The 21,970-nt window shown below is 47.3% G+C and overlaps 1 protein-coding gene across 1 annotated transcript; it reads left to right on the top strand.

Annotated features, from left to right (window-relative positions):
* Positions 1-2,086: 2,086 nt before the first annotated feature.
* Positions 2,087-20,040, top strand: LOC142563221 (uncharacterized). The gene is made up of 8 exons (XM_075673771.1): positions 2,087-2,725; positions 4,821-5,188; positions 6,809-6,882; positions 8,272-8,449; positions 11,430-11,786; positions 14,488-15,452; positions 17,738-18,097; positions 19,612-20,040. The coding sequence occupies exons 1-8, from the start codon at positions 2,103-2,105 to the stop codon at positions 20,038-20,040; spliced, it is 3,354 nt and encodes a 1,117-aa protein (XP_075529886.1). The 5' UTR covers positions 2,087-2,102.
* Positions 20,041-21,970: the final 1,930 nt, after the last annotated feature.

Here is a 21,970-nt window from a genome sequence, read left to right as displayed (position 1 = left end):
TCACTCTATAGGCCTTCTCATTCAGTATTGAATAAAGTTAAAAATGTTTACGAAATGTTGCGGCTTCAATCTCAGAAAGATATTTACGCTTTCTGTGGGCTGGTACTAGCTGCAGGCCCTAGTGCCATTGAACTTACGGTAAAATACTGACGGCAACACGTTCGTAAGCATTCAGAGTTAACGTTGTACACTCCTGCCTAAAACAATTCTCCTAAAAGATTCTTGATTATGACATGCTTTGATGTCGATTGTGAAAAATAGAATGCGCGACTTCTAGAGTCTGCATAAAAAAATAAGAAAAATACTTTTTGTAAACTTTGCTAAATGTGTAGGTATTAACATAGATACAGAATAACTACCTATTCCCATACGTAACCTTGAATCCTAGAACGTAATTAATGAATGTGGTTGTTGTGACTTCAATACAACGTTGATCTTGTTGTCTTTTACATATGTCACGTACCAGAGAGAGGGTATATATTGGCCGAAATTGTTAATAGAAACATTATTCAGTGATCCTCTTCCCGTGAATTTAGCAGTAAGCAATACTGTGCGGCAGAAACCTCACTGCCATGCGCATAGAAAAATGAAATATTCGGTTGCTTGCACGAGAGCTTCATAATAAGCTATCCTTTATTACTAAATTCAGCAAGCTGTCCTTTGAAAAGAAACATACTAAAGAAAATTTAGTATTTAGAGTCCTTGCTTCCTATTTCACTTTGCTCATTTCGTTTATTCAGAAATCAAACTATTTTTATGCAGTTTACTGAAAGACGATTGCGACTATACCTTCGAAAATTTTATACCAGTATATTTTTATGCGCGAAGAGTCGGAGTGTTTGTACAGCTTTGTAGGGCGCATTCGCAATAGTCAAGTCTCTAATAGCTTCTTTTTTCACGCCCCTAACATCACTGTTATTTAAGAAGAAAACAATTCGTGTGTTTTCATTTTGTCACCATGAATAGAGTACCGCATGCTTTTTAAAAGATTCCCAGCTGTTCTCCATCAAAACGGAGAAAGAAAGGTTAACGGATGCTGAAAACATCAGTCATGCTAAATGCAGGGCTGGCTGCCTCAGATGATCGGAGTTCGATACAAAATGAGCAAAAAAGTTTGAATAATACCAAATACAAATAATAACCAGCAAAGAAAATGGAATAAATAAACAAAGCAAGTCCAGGTGATTAAAAAAATCATAAAATTTCTATAAGAGCCGAGTGGCGTTAGTATAGGAGCATTCTCGGGACATGGCTCTGTGTCCCTGTTTTTGTTCCTGGGTCCTCATTAAGCCAAAACTCATATTTGTTGTCGTGTATCGAGGAAAGCCCTTGCCGTTAACAGCGTGGTGTCGCGCCGGCTACATTGATCCAACACATGCTCAGTTTAATCAGGCTCTTTTCATTCGTTGCACAAACGTGAACTCATCGGCCGAATCCTCCACAAAACTTACTGGTGGAGACGCGTATAGGTTCAACCGATGACTGTGCCCTAAACGTTATTTCACTGTTACCGGAATACGCTACACGTGCACTGTTATTCAACAAAAAAAGAAAAAGACAAGTGTGGTGACGATGGGTGTTGGTCCTACAAACAAGTAGCGTTCGCCGTCCGATATGTGAGACAAGTGCTCCTAATGCCCACGGAAAAAATGGCATCTGTGTTGAAGAAAGATGAATGGACAGAGTGGGAATTTTTGTTTATGACGCATACTTGACCTTTCCTATAAAGCGGAAGTGTGCAGGCCACAACCATTCAGTTGTATTGTAGCCTTTGCTTGTCGCTCGACCGTCTATAGTGTTCATTTTGTACGGCAATTTGCACCTACGGCTCTGCGAACCATGAATGGTCAGCCAGAGGCATATAAGTACCGTGTGCTGGGTTTCTCATGAAGCACCAAATGTACCAATGACGTCGTCTCTTACAAATTTGTTGGAACCCTTCGTATGGCGTTGCAAAATGTCTGTTCTTTTTTTTTACTATCACAATGACATCACTGCAGGTTGTGTGTCAAACGCTGTACACGTTGAAGGCAACGAGGAAGACGAAGAATAACGTGCACTGGAGAGCATGCGCTCTTCTTCTCGCCACCCGCCTTAGCTTTATGGTCTGCGTCCTTTTACCAAAGAACGATTTTCGAAGCCAACTCGGATCTCACGCGTCCTGTCCCAGGGTATCCCGGACAGTTCTCGTCATTATGGAAGGCGAAGCCGGTCGCAACGTCGGACGCCGCGCCGGCGAAGGTGGGTCCCGCGCGAAACGTACTCCCGACTCCAATGATCTGGCCCCGAAGACGCCCGCACTTCGAATAGCTGACGGAAAGCAGGCAAGGCAAAGGGACTCCCACGACTCGCGCGCCGTGAGCCCAGCTCCAAAGGATACTAGCGTCGTCGCCACTGTCCCTGGAGGACACCCGGGAGCCGCTGCTCCTTCACCCAACCTCCGCGGTGGAGCTACAGCCAGCAACCTGTACGCGCATCCAGCAGCCTCGCCGCAGGATTCAAGGCAGAGCAAGAAAAGCAGCGGGCGTTCGAAGTCAAAGACTCCTACGAGGACACCTTCGACGTCCAACAAGCAGCCGAAACCAGCCAAAGTAGGGAAGCGTACAGCACTGCCGTCTTCGTCAGGGACACCCGTAAGACAGCCAGAAGCTCAAGACGCCGCCGGAGCGCCGCCTAACACTACGCAAAAGGCGGCCAAGGCTGAGACTAAGCACGGGCATTCCGGGTGAGTTTCAGCGATAGCGAAGTCGCTTATTGGAGAGGATAGATGGGCTCAGGCGAGTTCGCGATGATGCCTGTTATACTAAAGTGTGTGCAATAATGCAATATATATATATATATATATATATATATATATATATATATATATATATATATATATATATATGTATATATATATATATATATATATATATATATATATATATATATATATATATTTGTGCAGTCAGTTGGTTGTAAGTGTGGATATCCAACCACAAAAGATATGAGAAGCGAGGAAAAATGTCTCGTCAACAAAAATGCGCTAGTACTTTACAACCTGCCACTGAAAACCAGGCTTCCTATACTGCATTTATTTTTCGCGACGTTGTTATGCTAGCGCTGTGGTATAAAACTGAAAAATTGTCATCCGATGGAGTCAGCATGTAATCCTTAACAGCAGGTGGTGGGCAGATGGCTTGTTCAGTAGTGTAGATAAGTCATAACATATTAATGTAGCAGTATGGTTGCCAAAAGAATGAGAAACGCACTAGCGGATGATAGAGGATGATGCGGTATGAAATTTGAAAACTATGATCACGGTAATTTTGCCCTCAATATGAGAAATCGTGCACGCCCTCGGGAAATTGCAAAGGTGTCCGCTGCAGTAGTCCAAAATTCCACGTAGAGCTAGCTATTTTTGACCTGCCTTATATATATGGTCGCTTGCCACAAGTTAAATTGAATGGTAGCTACAGCTTCTCATTCTCTGTGCTTGACGGCGCGGTTTTTCAGAGAAAGAATCCCGCAGAAACCATTTCAAAGTGACTGTCGACATTAATGCCATCAGCACTGAAGCAGAGCGGCGACACACCGCATAGCCTCCAACGAAATGCGTCATTTATGAGACGTGCACTCCGGACGGGCCCCTCTGTCATGCTTGCCTTTACACCCACCGTGGTTACTCAATGGCTGTGGTGTTTGGCTACTGAGCACGAGATCGCCAGATCGAATCCCGGCCGCGGCGGCCGCATTTCGATGGGGGCGAAATGCGAAAGAACCCGTGTACTTAGATTTAGGTTCACGTTAAAGAGCCCCAGGTGGTCTAAATTTCCGGAGTCCTCCATTGGCGTGCCCCATAATCAGAAAGTGGTTTTGGCACGTTAAACACCGTAATTTAATTCCTTCCCTTTACTGAAGACAGGCGTGTACCTAGTGACCCAAGTAGGCGTGGCTAACTAGCTAGCTACGTAGCTAGACAGTGAGATAGAAAGATGCCGAAAACATTGACGTATCCTAAGCATGATAACACCACTAAAGTTATACGACGCACGCAGCTTATACACGAGGTAGAACGTTCTTTTCTATAAGTATGATGCAATAAAACTTGTTGCTGTACTAGTTGGTTCATACTGCGAGGAAATAAATGTACCGCGCGAAACTCGAGACAAGGACGTAGTATCGGACACGGACAGGCGCTAGCTTTCAAGCGAATTCATTCATCGTCGCTCGTCAATATAAGCCCTCAATCGCACATGCACGAAGCATGTAATCGCACTGTCGTAACCACTGATTACTGCAAGCCGCGCAAAAAACACTCCTCATTATTCGTTAAAGAAATATATGTGTCACACACACAAGCTTTCCCTCTTAGGGATAAATAGACATAGCTTGACAATGCCGGCTCATTTTCAAGCCTGTATGTTGGTTCTGTATTTCCGAGAAAAGAAGACATTTGGTAAAAGCCAAGATACCACTGCGCGGGAGCTGATGGAAGCCTCCCATATATCTTCAAGAGGGAAAGCTTTCGTCTGTGACACATCAGCTTTTTTAATGCATAGCGAGAAGTGTTTTTTTTTTTTGCTCGACTTGCTATAATCGGTGATTGTGACAATGTGACTGCATGCTTCACGCATGTGCGATAAAGGGCGTGTATTGACGAGGGACGAAAACTGAAGGTAGTTGAAAGTTACTGCTTGTCTGTGTACGTTACTACGTCCTTGGGTTGAATTTTTTCACGGTACATTTATTTCCTCTCTAAGCATTTAGAACTCTTGCTGAAAACTGCTGAAAAAGAAAGTGGTCAACTTGTGCCTAAAGAGTCTATTTGTTCATTGCAGGCGCACACCAAAATCTAAGAGCATCACCCCCAAAGCACGTGTAATCGAAGCGCCTGGTACTGTTGGCGAAGGGGAAAAGGGCGATTCGCGCGTTTCGCAGACGAAAGGCAGCAGTTCATCGGTATCGACAATCACAGCAAACCCAATATCAACGCACGATGGAGGTCCGGTTGAAAACTCGCAAACAAGTGCGATGGGCATCACGCCAGTGTCATCAACGAAGATATCGCACAGGTCAACTTCCGAAGGAACCTTAGGCGTTGCACCGAAGTCGCAAGATTCCAAGGTTACTGTTGGAACAGGCGGTGACCATAATCAACCGGGTGTAACTTCGCTGACGACAGGCAATGAGGGCCCACCGGTAGCAGGTAAGGATTCTCGTGCAACTTTATCGCCTCTACATGACTATTCGGGCATTAAATCGACTGTGAGAGACGCTGCCCTCTCTACAGGAAGCGCAGACCCACGCTCACTTTCCTGCCTAACCATAAATGTGTTTTTCGCTCAAATATAGGCAATATTAGGAGCTGTAATTCTGTAGATTTACCTGCTCGGCGGCTATATTTTCTTGCGACATAGAAGTGCTAACCTTTACTCAAGAGCTCGGAAGCGAATTTGTCTTGTCTAGGGACATAGTAATGAAGTAATGGTTACTGGCTAAGTCAACGTGTCCTATCTTTTTAATTTTATAGGAATCTATACTGTAGCTAAGCGTATCAACCACAGAGTGTATTCCTATAGAAGAAAAGAAAGTGGCGTGCATCTTCGAACTCCCTTACGAAACAATCGGGAATAACCTGGAAATTTCTATCGAATTTCTGCACATTATTGTACTTGCGGCCAAGTACACATTCTTTTTTAAATAGGCAGAGCTGCACATCTGTATCTACCCGAAAGTGTTTTCCCAGTGTCGTCATTTTGCAACGAAAAACACTTAAACTTCAACACAAAAATGACTTTCAAGAGCTTTTCCGAGGCAATAGGTGCTGGCCAATGTTTTGTAAAATCGTGTAAGAACACGCATGTATTTATCCATACAGGATACCGCCTTTGATCTATCTGCTTAATGTTCTTTTTTTTTTCTATTTGAGCGTGCATAAGAGAGAAGGACGCAGAATGCGAGTTGATCAACGGCAGAATGACTCAAGAAAGTCGAATTCAGTTTGATGCGAACATACTGACGGAGCACTGATGCACTCAGCGCTCCTTGTTCGATCAAAAAATTCCTTGAATAATTCACGTGCTGCATTAAAAAAAGGCTTCATTCCGATCAGTAAAACGTATCATACTTTTCAGCATGTGGTCCTGTCGTCACGCGATATATAGGTCACTTGCACCGTCATGTGTGACGTCATGATATGTCACATCCACGAGCACGTATGATGATAAATGTCCATTTGAAAAAAAAAAGGCTTCATTCCCATCGATAAGACGTGAGTTGCTCCTCAGGGCGTAGTCCTTTTGTGAGGTGTCTGCTTAAGCTTTCGTCATTCGCGCTTGACAAATGGCGACGTCATCTTGTTGACTGGCCGTTCTTTCCTAAGACTTCAACCAATCGCTGATCGCTTCAGGCCTGCGTCATATTCCTGCGAAACACTGTTGTGATTGCATTATGTGTCATAATAAGCATGCCAGATTGATATTCAATGGAATAGAGTTGCTTGCAACGCTATAAAAATAAAGCCACAACATAGAAATTTCTAATAGCGGGCGCAAGAGTCTATGGTGCTCGAGAACTCAAAGCCTCCTTTGGTTTTTCTGGGACCCAAGCGCCTTGCGTGCGCAACGGCAACGCAAGCCTCCTGCTTTCTGTAATACAAAACTGTCTATAATTTATCAATTATTCCGCACCCGGCAATCGAAAAAAGGGCATCGAATACAGATTACACCACATTTTTCCAGCACTTAAACGAAATCAGGGCCCCTTTTCAAGTTAGTTATATTATAGTACTGGAACCATGCGCGTGATCAACCCCATTTTTTTTCAGCTGCTGCTGCCTGTCCAAATGACCGAGACCCGAATATCAAGGAGGCAAACATAGCTGAAAAATCTGCAGCACCCGTAAGTAGTGGCGAAATCTTTGCTTTATTTAAATTGTAGTTACGCCATGTAAACAGCAACAAAGCAGCTGGACTGAGAGTGGCAAGCCTGTGTCTTTGTTACTGTCTTCCCTTCGCCTCTTTAGCCTCTTTCCCCCTGTTTTGTTTCGCCTTTGATGATTTTTATTACGGGTGACGGCAGTCGTTGCACGTATTTTCTACCATTTTTTCTACCAAATTTTATTTGTTTTCAAAAACTCGTCAGCCGTTTCACCATTCCCGAAAACTTTCGCCTTGTTTTGTTTTCAATTTTTAAAGTATTTCTTAAGTATTTTGAAACACAAGTAGAGAAAGAAATTGTGCAGATACAACGTGTATATTTGAATTTACGAGAAGCGAAATTTCCGTTAATCGGGTAATTACATGCTGTAAGTTTGCACATTTCATTCTTGCGTACTTGACGTAAAGAAAGGTTGGTCGCGCGCATAGACTATCTTATACCCGTGCTACGCAATCTAGCACACGCGGTGACCATCTGAAAGTGATACTTGGCATTTGCATCATAGAAGCACGCTTGCAAACATGGACTAATGGTTGCAACATCGACGCACTCACATTGCGTGCAATTTTCGCATCCACTCATCGGGTACCTACTACAATATTTTTTATGCGCTTCAATTCTAGAAGAGAGCAGCAGCTCCCAGCAGGCACGGTCAGGAAAATTCGGAACGTCCCACAAAGATTCCTTTCAAAGAAGCAGGATAGAACTAAAGATTGACTCACCGATTCTCCTAAGAATTGGATAATATTTCTTTGGGGTGTTCGATCACCGGTTAATACTACGCGAAATAATGGGTCACTAAGGGGGGGGGGGGGGCTTCCTCCAGGCGCTTCGAGGAAAAAAAGGTCATTTCACTGGCTTCGGAGGTCCTGCACTGAAATCGGGGAGGTTGTCGACGTTAACTACGTCATCATTCATTTCTGATCTTGTATTCTTGTTTCTGAGGTAACACCGGGCACTTAAATGCTGGCCTCATACTTGTTGCGAAGATATATTCACTTAAGTTTAAAGTAAGGTGTGTGCAGAACGGCTGAAAACGGAGATTGCCGATTCACGTACACGATATTTTCGAAATGGTGCGATAAGACGAGACAAGAGTGGATTAATGACGACGTTTACCTCTAAAGACATGTGGTCCCACTCGGCGAAGTGCGACATCAAGAAGTAACGTAACAAATTAGAAGTGTTAGAAATTATAGTTTCGCCACCTGGCAAGATGACCAGGATATCAAAATACTTGACTGCTTATCAAGCCGGTGAAACGATGGCACACTTATTTCCTCTTACCACGTATTCTCGGAGCTCAGCTGTGTCCAGCTGGACGTCTTATAAACGCCCTCCGCCTCATAGGTCGCCAATGCCACGGACGAGGGGAAGGGTGTTCGCAAAGTGGTAGACCGAAGGGCATCGAAGAGGAAGACTACGGAAGAAACCGAAATTTCGACCACTGGGGCCAGCTTCGTCACACATCGGCAAGAGTCTCACCCGATCAGCCACGTCGGTTCCACGTATATCTGGTCCTTCCACCGTAAGTTCCCGGAGCTTGTCTCCGTAGCGCGTTAGATTTGATACTCTAGATAGAGCCTTGTAAAATGGATCAAGGAGCTTGTTGGAAAGGTGTTGCTATTTCTCGCGGCAAAAACCACATTGTGTAACAACGCAATAAAATGAGATGCGCCAACACGCTCGCGTTCGGAACACCGACCGAATTTGCGTTCTTACTTTGTGGGGGCGGACACCAACGCGACCGAAAAGGCTCGGAAGCTTAATTTACCTCAGGGGGACTCATTAGGACGCACCTAAATCTCGGATTAGGATAGCTTTTCGTCCCTTCCGTTCTTACAGCGAATATAGTCGCTGCTTGGAATTAGGCTATGTCGTACGTTTCGCACTATCTGGGAGAGTTCTGACTACAGAGGTAACCCGTTGGTCCCAGATGAAAAACGAAGACGGAACTTCTTGCCTAAGTTTATGCGCAAGAACAATAGCACACTGGGGCTCTTTGCCGTGTTTCTGAACATTTTCTTACTGGAAACGAAAAAAAAACTAGCAAAATGTGAGTAGCAGATTGAGGCACGTACTGGTAAGTCGTGCCTCTTGTGAAGTGCCAATTAGCGTTGTCACCGTCGAGCGCTCTGCCTACATTTGTCGGCCTTTGGAGCATAGAATAGAATTAAAGGCGAACAAATGAGATATAAAACTATTAACATATGAATGGGCAAGTGAGTACGTAAACAAAAATTTAACGAATTCGTGTGCGAAAAGCCATCAATCAATCAACCATAATTATAATCATACGAGGAATAAAATGACAACGTCATCTCTTTCACAGTGCAGGCATTTTAGCGATCCCGATGACCAACGCTGGAGCCTCGCAAGACCTTCAAGCGTTAAAAACCTGTCGAGAGTGGATTAGTAAGCAGCAGTCAGCCTTGATTGGGACCGGAGTACTAATCAAGTGCTTGATTCTGGTTCGGACTATAGCGTCGTCTATGATGCGCATACGTGTTGCTTCACTCGTCCTCGTCGTCTCATTTTTCGCGGAAATATTCATTTGGCTCTAAGAAAGATTAACGTGCGCGACCAAGATAGCCACAAGAATGCATACCTGCCCGCCGTGCGCAAGAAAAAAAGAGTGCAAAAACTGTGAGCGATACACATGCTCGACACACTCGTGGGTCCAGCACCCATTGTTGTCGCATCTCTGGAGCGTACGAGCAATCAGGAGCGACAAGCTGGATGTTAGGGCATCATGGCAATGACTTCGCGCAAAAGTGCGTGGCAGAAACGAGAGTGCGGCACCGTCTCGACGTTTCAAAAGACAGCTTGATCGTCACTCTTCCAGGTCACTTCCTATCCGTAGTTTATATGGTAGGAGCGTCTTCAGCAGCCGCGGACCATCTATTAATGGCGCGTTGTTACTGCGAATTCATTTACGTATTAAATATTCTTTTTCGCGTTTTAGTAAAGTCCTTGTTCATGGATGGGCGATGCACAGGCACAGATCTCGCATGTTGAACGGGATCTTCCCGTCGTCGACTACCGCGGAACTGGCGGAGCGCCAAAGACGCACGGCGAAGTGGCAAACCTTAGGTTATGCGGGCCCGCTAGCGCGGGCCAAATACTGACGAAGAAATGCACGCTTTGCCGTCGTAGGCTCTCTATCGGCCACTATAACACCATTTGGACGGAAGTTTAGGCGGCCGTAAAAATGGAAGGAAAGCGCGTCATCCTCCGTAGCAGCTACGAAACGGCGTCTTTAGAAGCTATATTCCCCACAAAAAGCACCCATTTTGTTGTGTCTACCTCGAAGCAGGTTCGGAGCAGACACGCTCGTAGGGGAAACAGAAGGTGCGTTTATTTATCGGACTGATGTTTACGGCAAAGCGGTGAGAGCCGGTCCCAGAAGCGGGACCCCCAAAACGCATCAGGAGGTACGTGTTCCAGCGGAAGTATCGTAAACGACAGCCCCAGAGGCGCCTCGCAAATATCTACACGCCCCACTGCCGTGGTTGTACATTAGAGATTTCTCACTGTTGACTTTTTGTGCCTGGAAAACGAGAAAAAAAAATGTTCTCGTTTATAGCGCGGCCGGTGTTAGAGGTCACGTGATGGAGTTTTTGCTAAGAGAAGTGCGCGCACGTCAGCTCCTCTAGCCCAGCCGTTCCGGGGCTATGGCGGCCCACGTGACTGACCGCCTAGGCGACCCGCGCGCAGTATACGTTCGAGGTCACGTGGCGCGTGTGCCATTTGTAACGAGTTTGTTGGCGGCTTCATGCGCGCTGTGTTTCCTCACACGTAGAAATTTGATTCGCTTAATCCAAGTTCTGAGATGCGGTGAAATTAGCAGCAGCCTGACGCGTTCTCTGTCCGTTTCCGGGCTCCTCGCCACGTCAGATTTGTAGCAGTGCGTTCTCGTGATTTTCAAGTGAGATCCTTTCGTATTAGTCTGTTCTCGCGGGACACTATGGTTATTATACGAGTGAACGCTTATTGCAGTTTGTACGGCAGATAAAAGTACAAGCCATACTTCGTGTCATAGCCTAATGCATGGGTATCGTTATGAATCCTTCGCTTTTCTTTCCCCTTTTCTTTATCGAAACTGCCACTTTACTTTTCGGTCCCTTGCTTCACCTTTCTCTGTGTACGCTATACCAACCAGGTGCAACAATTGTTAACTTACCTCGATTTACCCCTTTACCTTGCTCTCTATGTACCCGCCGTGGTTGCTCAGTGGCTATGGTGTTAGGCTGCTGAGCACGAGGTCGCGGGATCGAATCCCGGCCACGGCGGCCGCATTTCGATGGGGGCGAAATGCTAAAACACCCGTGTACTTAGATTTAGGTGCACGTTCAAGAACCCCAGGTGGTCAAAATTTCCGGAGTACTCCACTACGGCGTGCCTCATAATCAGAAAGTGGTTTTGGCACGTAAAAGTACATAATAATAAAAATTGCTCTCTATGTTCCACTTCACCATCAACGCACCGACACACTGCGATTCACGCAGCCATGAACATCTCGTTCAAGAGTGAAGTGAACAGCCGAGACCAGCGACTCCTGTACGCCTCCGCAGTCCTCGCGAGCGCCGCCGTGCTCGCCTTGACGGCGGTACTGCTGGCGCTAGTCTTCTACGCCAGGCGCGCCCGGTCGCCGCTGGCATGCGTGACGTCCGAGTGCGCAGCGGCGCGCGATTACCTGAACCGCCTGATCAACACGAGCAGGGACGCGTGCAGCGACTTTTACGGCTACGTCTGCGACTCGTGGCTGGAGCGACGAAAGGACGGCGGCAGCTTCCACCGGGACAACGTCGCCGCGTGGCTGGCCAAGATCAACGAGTCTCTGTTGCGCGACGTCGGCTGGGAAGGTTGGTGCAACGCGCGCGTACGCAATGCCGCACAGTGCCAGGTGGCGCCCCACCCCACACTATCACGATAGCTTCCGCGGCGCATTCAAAGCGGCGCACGAGGGCGACCCAGACATGCGCGTGGCGTTATGCTTTCGACAGCGTCTTCATTTCTTGAATCGGAGCTCAAGGTATACCCCGCACCGAGTACGTCCTGAGCTGCTGTCACGCGCACCTTTGGAATACTGAATACGTACTAGCGTTATGTGATGGGAAGTGCCCTTAGATTCTACCGGCCGCTCACCAATATGTGGAATCATTATGAGCGTCGCCGAAGAATTTTCATATCGGGTAAGGTGCTTGTCTGAGATTGGTTTAAGTTTATAGATATGAATGCACTCAAATTACGGGGCTGCCAAAGACACTTGGCGCACAGGGAAAATGGGGAGGAAAGCTTCATTGAGTAATCAGTAGTGTTATTGAGATTGTGAACACAAGCGCCGAAGTCCTGGAGATGCGCATACACGCACAGAAACATTCAACAACGTACCTTTAAAATCGATTTGTAGGGACGCGCCTGTAACATTGCCTGTCTCGGCAATAGCACAAATCGAACAAGAAACGAAACAATGGACGCGCACCAAATGCCACCGTAATATATATTGTGCTGTATGACAAGGTGCTCCCCCCATAAAGGGATTTCTGCAAATATAAATGCTGTAAAGATTTAGAAACCGGAAATCCATACATCACCTCTCGTTACAGTGCCCGAAGCATGACTGAATCAGCTTCTTGTAGCAACATTATCTAGGTGGTGTTGCTTGTAGTAGCGCTTATTCCTCTCGGCAGATGGGTCTGAAATATATTATCACACGTGCTCGAAACTGTTGCCACCAGAATAAAACGACAACCGACAATTTTTTCCCTTATTGCTTCCAGAATCTTTCAGCGACAAAGAGTGACTTCTTCGTATAGGAGTGATGTTACCACAATCAAGATGATTGGCTCCTTCATAGAGATAATTAACGCCCATTATATGCCAGTAATTACACACACTGCCGCCTTACGGTCCGCGGGACCACCAGTGGCTCGAAGCGGCACCACTTGGAATCGAGAGGAGATTGCCGCAGCGGATGCGATTTTGGTCCAGGTCGTATATACCCAATTGTCGCTCGTTAACCCAGGGACCAAAGGCGGGCGGCGCTTGTTCCCATATAATTGTAAGACTCTCCGCTTGGGCCACTGTGGCAGGCATTGACTGAAGGCGCCGTCTCAACTGCATGGCTTCCCTTTGAAAGCACGTTGCAGTGCATTCGTACCGGGATGTAATCATCAGCCTTCATTTTGCGACGTCGCGACATCACGTTGAGCCCACCGTGACCAACACCACCTACATAGGACAAGGCCTTTTCACTCCGATCAATGACATCCCGATACCTGGCCCGACTGCCAAAGGATCTTATGGGGATGCTCCCGAGTAGGCAACAGTGATCTTGACCTCACCGCTTTCGTCAGCTTAGCCTTGTCAATGGAAATTTCGGGCCAGGTAGCATGATGTCATGGATCGGAGTAAACAGGCCATAAGGTATCTGGGTGGTGTTGCCATGACCCAGCAGGCAGGCGCTGACGCGGCGTGTTCATATATAGGGCCTCAGCGAGAAACAACGCGGGAGCCGGCGAATGTGGCTCCGAAATGGGAATGCGCAACCGCCAGCGGTCTCCGGCACTTGTATTTCATGCTGCGGACAGGGGTCGCATGTCCGTTCGCGCACACGTCCCGATTCGAGACCGCGCTGCTTTCTGGCGCTTCCTGTCACGCGTGCCGTTCGCTCCCGCGTTCTGGTTAAATGTGACGCCGGCTGTACCGGCCTAAATAAGCGTCATGCCTCTTCTCCCTGAAACAGTGACCAACACCACAGTCCCTAAAGGCATATCGCGATTCTCATAGCTTTAGATTTAACAAGTGCGTACCTAACTGGCGCGAATGCCAACGGCGCACAGTACACTACTATTCCTCGATGGAGCATAGTGTAAGTGCCCTTCGTCACGTTCTGTAGTTACTTTGTACATCATCACAACTGTAAAACACTTTTGTCGCTGGCCCTCTGTCTCGGCCGCGCCGAATGAGCTGTTGGCGCGTCCTCCATATCAGAACACTTTCTTCCTTGCTCTATTTAGCCAAGTCTTCCTCCGAAAAATGCAAATCGCTCATTTCCGCTGAGGGAAGGGTGCACTATGCAAAGCAATCGCTGCGCTCCTATCTGGCTTAAGTGCAAAGCTCAGGATAACGAAAGCGAAAATGTCGCTTCAAAAGAAAGTTCAGATGGAAATCCGTTATAATTTTTTCAGGTTTTCAATCAATTCCTGCTTTCTAAATAAGTTGGGCACCGCGTTGTGTCAGCGACTGTTCCTTTCCTAATATGTTAGACGGCTTGGGAATATCGGGAATGGGGGGGGGAGGGGGGAAGGGGCTTTGCGCTCTTTGCAAGAAGTATTTTCCGACCGGGCTAACACGTCCACGAATGAGATATTCATTATCAATAATCTGCCGCGCTTTTCGTAAAAGCAATAGTAAAGTGCGTGGATAGTTTTCGGAATACGATCTCTCAAAGCAAACACTCGCGAAGTGTTAGAGTGTGCGCTATCAGGATGGGCCGTAACTTCCTTTATCGATCTCCTCACGATTGCGCTATCGCTCAAGATTCGCTCATCTGACACGCAGGAGACGACGCTGCGGAACAAGGGGGGATCCGAATTATGCGTCACGTCTACGGAAATTGCCACCGTTACCTGTCGAACAACTCGACAATACTGTCATTTGATGCCACGCTGGAGTCGGCGCGGAAACAGCTGAACTGGAACGAGGTTCGTAGCGCCCAAAGCTACAAGGAAATCGTCTCGCATCTCGTCCGACTTGCGATTCTCTCGGGGTGCCAAACGATAATAACCCTAGAGACGTTCCGCAACCACGACCGCCTGGCGCTCAGGATCTCCCGCGGCCGCTCTCTCCTGCGCAAGCTCACCGCGACGGGCAACCGGGAGGACTTGGAGAAGGCCCTGCGACAAGTGCTCAAGAACGACCTCCCCAAGATTGTCGAAATCGACCTCGTTGTCGACGCCGACCTTGCTGGTGGCCGTTCAGCGGAAGCACAAGACGAGCTGGAAATTGTCAGATCTCTAAGTGAAATTCTGGATGGCATCTTTCCGGAGGTAACGGTTGCGGACTGGGTCCAAGTGCTCAACTATGCGCTGCGTTCCGTCAATAGACGTGTCCTTTCCGATGACACCGCTTTCGCCACCGGCGCACAATATTTCAGGAACGCGTTCCGTAGCTTAGCCGAAGCGAACGGTGTCGCGACGACGGCCTTGTACATGGCATCGCACCTGGACGCCGAGGTCCTGTATTTAGAGTTGTCCAGAGAGTGGATGTCGTCGGACCCCACGAAGACGGCTCGCTTCTGCCTCGCGCTGGTCCAAAAGTGTCTCACGGGCTCGTGGCCTCAGCTCATCGCGAAACTTCTGGACGCCAGTGACAGTGTGAATGCCCTGAAAGCCATAAACAACGAGCTCAGGCAGGCATCACACGATTCTGGCGTCCTGTTCACGTGGCTTTCACCGGCCGTGCGAAAGGCAGCAGGGGCGAAAACTGACATGATGACTCTCGTGGTGGTGTCCGAGAATGTGAGGGTGAGCGCATTATTTCAGTCATTCATGCATCTATTCATAGCATAATTTCATGGAGAGGACACAAGAAAGGGGAAGAATGTAGAAAACTTAACATAGACGCGCATTTTGAGAATGAGTGGGCCACGACGCTTCACTTTCTCGGATAATCTATATATCGCCGAATCACTATCAATAAACTGCTTATTTGTGGCATGAAAGCTAGCTTATTCGCTAGATTTTCATAACTCATTTGCTTCAATCATTGGATACTTTGTAGTGTTGCAACTCAACGACGACCACTTTGTTAGTTTCACACATCGCAACCACTGGCACCAAAAACCGCCTTGCACTTCCGCCCGTCGGCTGTATAACAACAATGGCTGAAACGTTCATCATAGTAGCCGCCGTTTGTTGTTTCTCACGTAAACACCACTTCATAGAAGCGCTGCTCGGAAACTATATAATTCCAAACTGAATATGCCTAGAACTGTATCTATTCACTTATATTGCACTCAAAGAATTACCAGGGGTGAAAGAAAGAAAAGAACAATCGTGGGAAAGCTGCCCAGCGCTTCATAAGCGTTCACGCCTTGCTGTTTGTGAAACTTGTTTGATATCTGTTCATGAATGATGTATATCTAGAAATAATGTGACTGTGGGGGGGCATGTGTACTTGGTAGACGAGGGAGGCCGAACTTTGACATAAAGTAGACATGAAGGTAATTTTACTGAATGTTCCGGAAATAGCCATGACAGGTCTACATAACACTACCAGCTAAACAAACATTTTGCTCAATGACGCTTCATTTGCTCAAAAACATGGCATAACGTGGTTTATTTTTAATGCAATTAGCATAGGAGTGTCAGTGTTGAAAAAGTGCACGTGTGTGAAGTTGATCGCGTCGTAAAGGTAGAAGTTGTGGACAGCTTAGAAGAGCGCGTATGTATCAGCATATGTGCATATATATATATAGTGCTACTGATGGTTGTCAACCCGGCACTACCATCAAGTGCACTTCGGTGCTTGAAAAGACTGGTCATTTTTCGAGTGAGCTCCTGAACAACGCTTTGCAATGTACTTAACGCGGTTTGAATCATGGATCAGAGACACAGGAGAGGTGCGACGTAATGTGAAACGTATTTCTCTCGCATTTACGGCTACAATGCTATAAGTTTTTTTTTCATGCCACATTTAGTGCGATAGTCGTGCCAGCTTTAGTCATGCCATTGTTAATGCCATTGGTCATGACATTGGTCGTGCCATTAGTCATACATTGGCCATACGAGTATAAACGCATTAGAAGAAAACGTCGCCTGCGGCGACTTCAAGTCGGACGTACATAGTGGGAACAGAATGGGGGCACCATCTGTCATTGTCACGGCGAAATTTTAGGCTATGAATGAAACCGAGTCCCTTACCTCATCGTCAACTTCCAGACTGAGACATTGTTCAGCTGGCGCAAATGCAACACTTTGCTCTTTGTCGTTACCATGAATGGTTTCGTATACTTGTAATCTATACTTTCTTCCCTTTGCCGTTCCTCGTGTTGGTCCAGAGAGCACCCTCATTGAAAATAAGGCATGTATTCAATCAATAAATTCTGCACGAATGATGCAAGTGATGCACTTAAACATGGTAAAAAATTAAGATAACATCGCACGATGCGGCGTCTTCGCAAAATTTGACTCTGCATGTTCCTAGTAATTTTTGCGGAAGCGCGACCTATACCTGGGGCCCGGAATAGGGCAAATCACTAGCGGTAGCCTGCAAGGCGGAGGAAGGTCCATTTATCAGAAAACTGTCATGCACACGTTTATATCACGTTGGCTCAAAGGAAACCCGTACGGATTTAGATTTCTGAAATGTAAAGTTGCGCAGCTATAGAAAACTTGGTCCTAGTTAGGGACCGAAGTGAGGAACAGATCCATTTCGGGGTGGTCTCTCCACCATCTGTGTAGTAAAGCAATCGTATCTGATCCGCATGGGTTTCCTACGTAGCTTTGTGCTACAGACTCATGGACGACAATTTTCCCCTTTCACATACCTATTTCTTGAACTGGCGCAACATTCGGTACAAGTAGTCGCTGTGAAAGGTGTTGAAGTGTAGGGAAACCAAAGCGAATCACGTTTGACAATCCGAGAAACGACGTGGCAGGGCAAGACAACTCCGCAATTCTGCCGCCTAATCGCTATCGCAAAAAAGCGAATAACTTTGCAACACTAATAACTTGAGATCCCAGTGAAGCAGGCCGAAACGCCCTCGCTGTGCTGATGGCGGGCACGTTCTCCGCACTCAAAATTGCAGGCTGACAGCCTCGCAGTCGACGCCGACGATGAAGACTACGTACTTCTTATGGCCTACATCGAAGCCCTTGGCGTCGAGTTCGTCGAGCTGTACCTGAAAGTCATGGCGTACGGTCACCAGAGGCGGGCACGGTCGCCTCCCACGCTGGCGCAAGCGTACGTCGCGCGCTCCGAACGTCGCCACGAGCTGGCGTACTTGCCGTCGCTGCAGTCTGTTGTGGTGCCGACGGTGTACCAGATGGCACCGTACCTGTACGCGTCCGGCGTGCCGTCGCACTTCAATTACGCCTCGGTGGGGGCGCTGCTGTCTGCCCGCATCGCCGAGGTCGTCGCGCCCCCTGCGCCGCCTTCGAGACGCGGGGTGAGCTCGGTTCGTCAATGTTGGCGCCTCCGGCTGACCGAAGTTGAACAATGGGGCAGGCAGCAGACGCTTTCGAGCTGCCTTCCGTAGCGTACGACACGACCCTTTGCGTAACAATTACCGCGGCCAATACATCCACAGATGATATAGTTTTATTATTAGTTTTATTATTATTATTATTATTATTATTAATTACTTTATCGAGTCGACGTGCTAGACCTCAACTACGCTGGATGGGGAGATCCTAGGAAATTTAACAGAGCTACATAAATGTTAAAGCCAAGTACACATGACTCTCCTAGCTAAATGCTGCGCTCCTTGCCACTCAAATTGCGCACAAGAACAGCACTCAGCGGTGAATTTATTTTCACTTCATTTTTCAGGGGATGCTTTGACACGTATGTGTAATATAAGTCAGCAGCATGCGTTTTATAAGAAGTCAAAGCCTTTTGCCCGCTTTCTCTATAATGATTAAGATTACCTTGCACTAGTGTTTATTTCTTGTGTGAGCAGGTAGTCTGAAAGGAAAAAAAAATATGAAGAAAGCTGCGATCTTGATTTCGACGAGGCCTTGCAGAAATAAGAGCAGCGCCGACGCATGGCGTTGGCAATACGGCAACAAAGAACATTATCTCACTTTTATAAATGATTGGTTGAAATTTAAATTCTTTTAGCAGAAAAGAAAACGATATGTCAGCTATTAGCGGAGGAAATGAAAGAAACACCTAACGACAGATTTCTGCACCCTAATTCAGCATTCCCAATTCTTTTCTGCGATGCTACAGATGTAACGCTATTTTTGCGTATGTAGGGCCGTTTCCGTGAAGAAATGCCGTATATTTTCGATTTAATACTTCAAATATAGCCAGTACAAGTCCTCGCAATCGCTTATGCGCGTTGATAAGGCACTAAATGTATACTAGTCGTACAGAACTCCGCTTACAACGCATTGCAGAGGAAAACATGCGAAGTGAATCCTCTATTTAATAAAGTTGATTGGACCTTGACCTTGTTACGTTAAATCGATAGCGTGAGAAAATCGAACTCTGAGCACGCATGCAAAAAAAAATCATTGTTGTGTTGATCAAAAAGCAAGAAACACAGGTCTGCCAGGGTACGCTTTCATGTTACTTATAGAGGCCAACAGGCTCGTTGAGCCTGTCTTTATCTTTTCTCGCAGAAGCGTCGAGCTTAGTATATCAATGGCGTCCGTCAGCTTAACTGAAATCCAGCTGGCGCCTAGTTTACCAATATCTCCCACCGCTGCTTCGTTACATTGAGTAAGAAGTTGACGTCATTTCACTGTCTTGAGGCTTCCAACGCAGCACGCTCCTCGAAATGTCGTCGAGGAATCAAAATGACAGCTTTAAATAAACGAAATTTCGAAAGTCGTTACGGTTAGGTCCGGATTTGATCGTAAATTAAAGTGAGAGGGGTTCTCTTGTTATAAAACGCATCTGCAACGTACCTCGTTTATGGGAAAACACGTTTCCCGGCCTATCGCTGTACAGCAGGGCATCACATCACGTATTACTGAACCCGGGCCGCGACCCCGGATGGAGGCGAGCAAGTACAACGCCAGCGTCATGTGCCTGCAGCGGCTGCACAGTCGACTGGGACTGCAGGACCACTCCGTCGGCAGCGGAGAGGCGCGACGTCACGCAATGTACCTCCAGGCATTTAGCCTGCGGCTCGCCTACGAGGGCCTGCTCAAGAGCTTCGGGCCGGAGGCCCTGACCGACGAGTTCCGCCTGCTGTGGCCCGAGGCGCAGAAGACGTTCTTCATCCGCTTCTGCCTCCTGTCTTGCGACGTCGACCAGAAGGCCGATCCGCTGTCGCCTCGGGCCGGTTGCCTTCTGCCGCTGCACAACATGCCGGAGTTCGCCGCGGTGTTCAGCTGCATGTCGCGAGAGAATTTTGTATTCGACAATTGTCCGCTTTGACTGTGGTGCGTGCGCACGGACACTGCAGGAGGCCAAAAAAAAAAAAGGAAACGTGCGCTTATAGAATCGCCATGACAGCACACTGCGAGCTAGGGAAAAGAGGCAGTTGGTAAGTGCTGCAGTCTCTTTGCTGAACAACAGTCATCAGAGGTACTTATGAAAGATTTGTGTGGCAAGATTTTCGTGCATTCGAAGTATATTCGAAAACAATATTACCCGAGATGTTCCTGTTCGAATGAACTGAAATGATGTGGAGAAATCTTCTTGCGCAAGTTGTCTTTGCCTGGACTGTGCAGGTGCTTGCATGGAAAGGAACAGCGATGGTGTAGCTGTTTCCCATTTCTCATTCATTTATTTTTCTGCGTGATCGCTGCATACATTGAAAATACGCGTAATATATGAGCGTTATACCTAAGGGTTTGTGAGCGTACGAGATTGTTGCTCTTCGCTTGATTGATAGGCTTGCTTTTCTTGTAAAACCACTGCTGTCTTTAGTAACCTTATCGGAAAGCGCAATAATGATTAGTCATTTTATCTTTTATCCTATTTAAAAGTTCGCTTAATAATGCCTCATTCGACCTTTCATCACGCTTATCATTTAGATGTGTGCAATTGATGGCGTAGGGTAAGGGGCTTATGCAGCTGGGGAAGGGGGGGGGGAGTGTATAACAGACACGTTTGCCCTTTTTTTGTTAGGATGTGGCTTGCCCAGTCTCCTCTGATCCTTACTGCCACTAGTCAAATGCGACCCCGCTCCCCGCTCCGCCGTTCTGTCGACGCCACTGCGTTATGTGTGTTTATTTCACTGAGTTCATTGCGTTCACTTCGCCTTCCGGCGGTAGTAGTCGTTAGGGTCTGACCTATTGAACGCGTTGTGTTGCAATGATTCGGTACACAGCACATACGTAGTGCTGCCTCACATCGGAAATGTTCAGTTCGAGGGCATGTGGCTCTTGTTTGAGACATCGTAAAGGTGTGTCATGGTTCCAGTATTGAAAGTGTTATACATATTGTGCAACATTATGTGCTGACGTTGTGATAGTTATGGTACTGAAAGCAAGAGTCACTGCTTCTTAAACGACATGTCATACTGATCTGAACGCTTTCGAAAAATGCAAGCACGTGTGACGTCGCAGCTTATGAGACTATATGAATACATGTGGCGTGTGACGTCACGTTCTGGCGCTCACAGCTGCAGATCACCGGGAAAGGGGAGGAAGTTACTCTGCGGCGCCTTGCGACGTACTTCGCTAATTGCCTGTAGTGTTCTAAGGCACTTGTGTTTCCCTAGAGATAAAAATTAATGCAGTGCCATCAATGAGCGGGATGGAAAGTCGTGCTGAGGAACTTCGCCGAAAGAAGGCCGATGCGATGCGACGGCGAGGACAAGCCGAATAAGGCGAAGCCCGTATGGCTCGTCTGGCTGCAGCAGCTGAATTGAAGCACCGACAGCGTGCTGCAGGCATAGGAGTAACGCCAGCGTCGGTTAGCAGGGACGGCTGAAGCGAAGCCTGCTCTGCGTTCCGTGCACCCTGCTACGAGTCGGGCGGAATCCGAGGCGAAACTGGCCACGCGTAATGCAGGTGCCGAATGACGACTAGAAGCAGCCCAGGTAAAGCCGCGTAGGCAAGAGGCGGCAGCTACACGTTAAGCACGAAAGGCTGCAGGGGCGGAGCGCCAGAGTCATCAGCGTGTAGGTGCATAAAATTCTTTCAAGCAGGACGTACAAAGGGCTAATGCTAACGCATTTCCGTCGGATCAAGGAGCTGACTTAGCAGAGATTTTTTAACCACGGCATGAAAGATGCGCTTCTCATGTTCTTTTATCTGGGTGGTGTGGTGCCGACACGGCCTAAATGAATGTCGATGTCGGGAAAGAGGAACGAAAGCACGCGGGCACAGCAGCCGGAATGACGAGACGGGGACTTAGT

This window comes from Dermacentor variabilis, chromosome 11 (assembly GCF_050947875.1).
Source record: "Dermacentor variabilis isolate Ectoservices chromosome 11, ASM5094787v1, whole genome shotgun sequence".
Lineage (NCBI taxonomy): Eukaryota > Metazoa > Arthropoda > Arachnida > Ixodida > Ixodidae > Dermacentor > Dermacentor variabilis.
Note: the sequence above shows the minus strand (reverse complement) of the source record. Positions and strands in the feature narration are given on the sequence as shown.

Coding starts and splice junctions, on each gene's coding strand:
- LOC142563221 (XM_075673771.1), top strand. CDS start 2,103: ATGGTCTGCGTCCTTTTACCAAAGAACGATTTTCGAAGCCAACTCGGA. Junction 6,883..8,271: donor CTGAAAAATCTGCAGCACCC/GTAAGTAGTGGC, acceptor TCCGCCTCATAG/GTCGCCAATGCCACGGACGA. Junction 18,098..19,611: donor CGCCGCCTTCGAGACGCGGG/GTGAGCTCGGTT, acceptor GCTGTACAGCAG/GGCATCACATCACGTATTAC.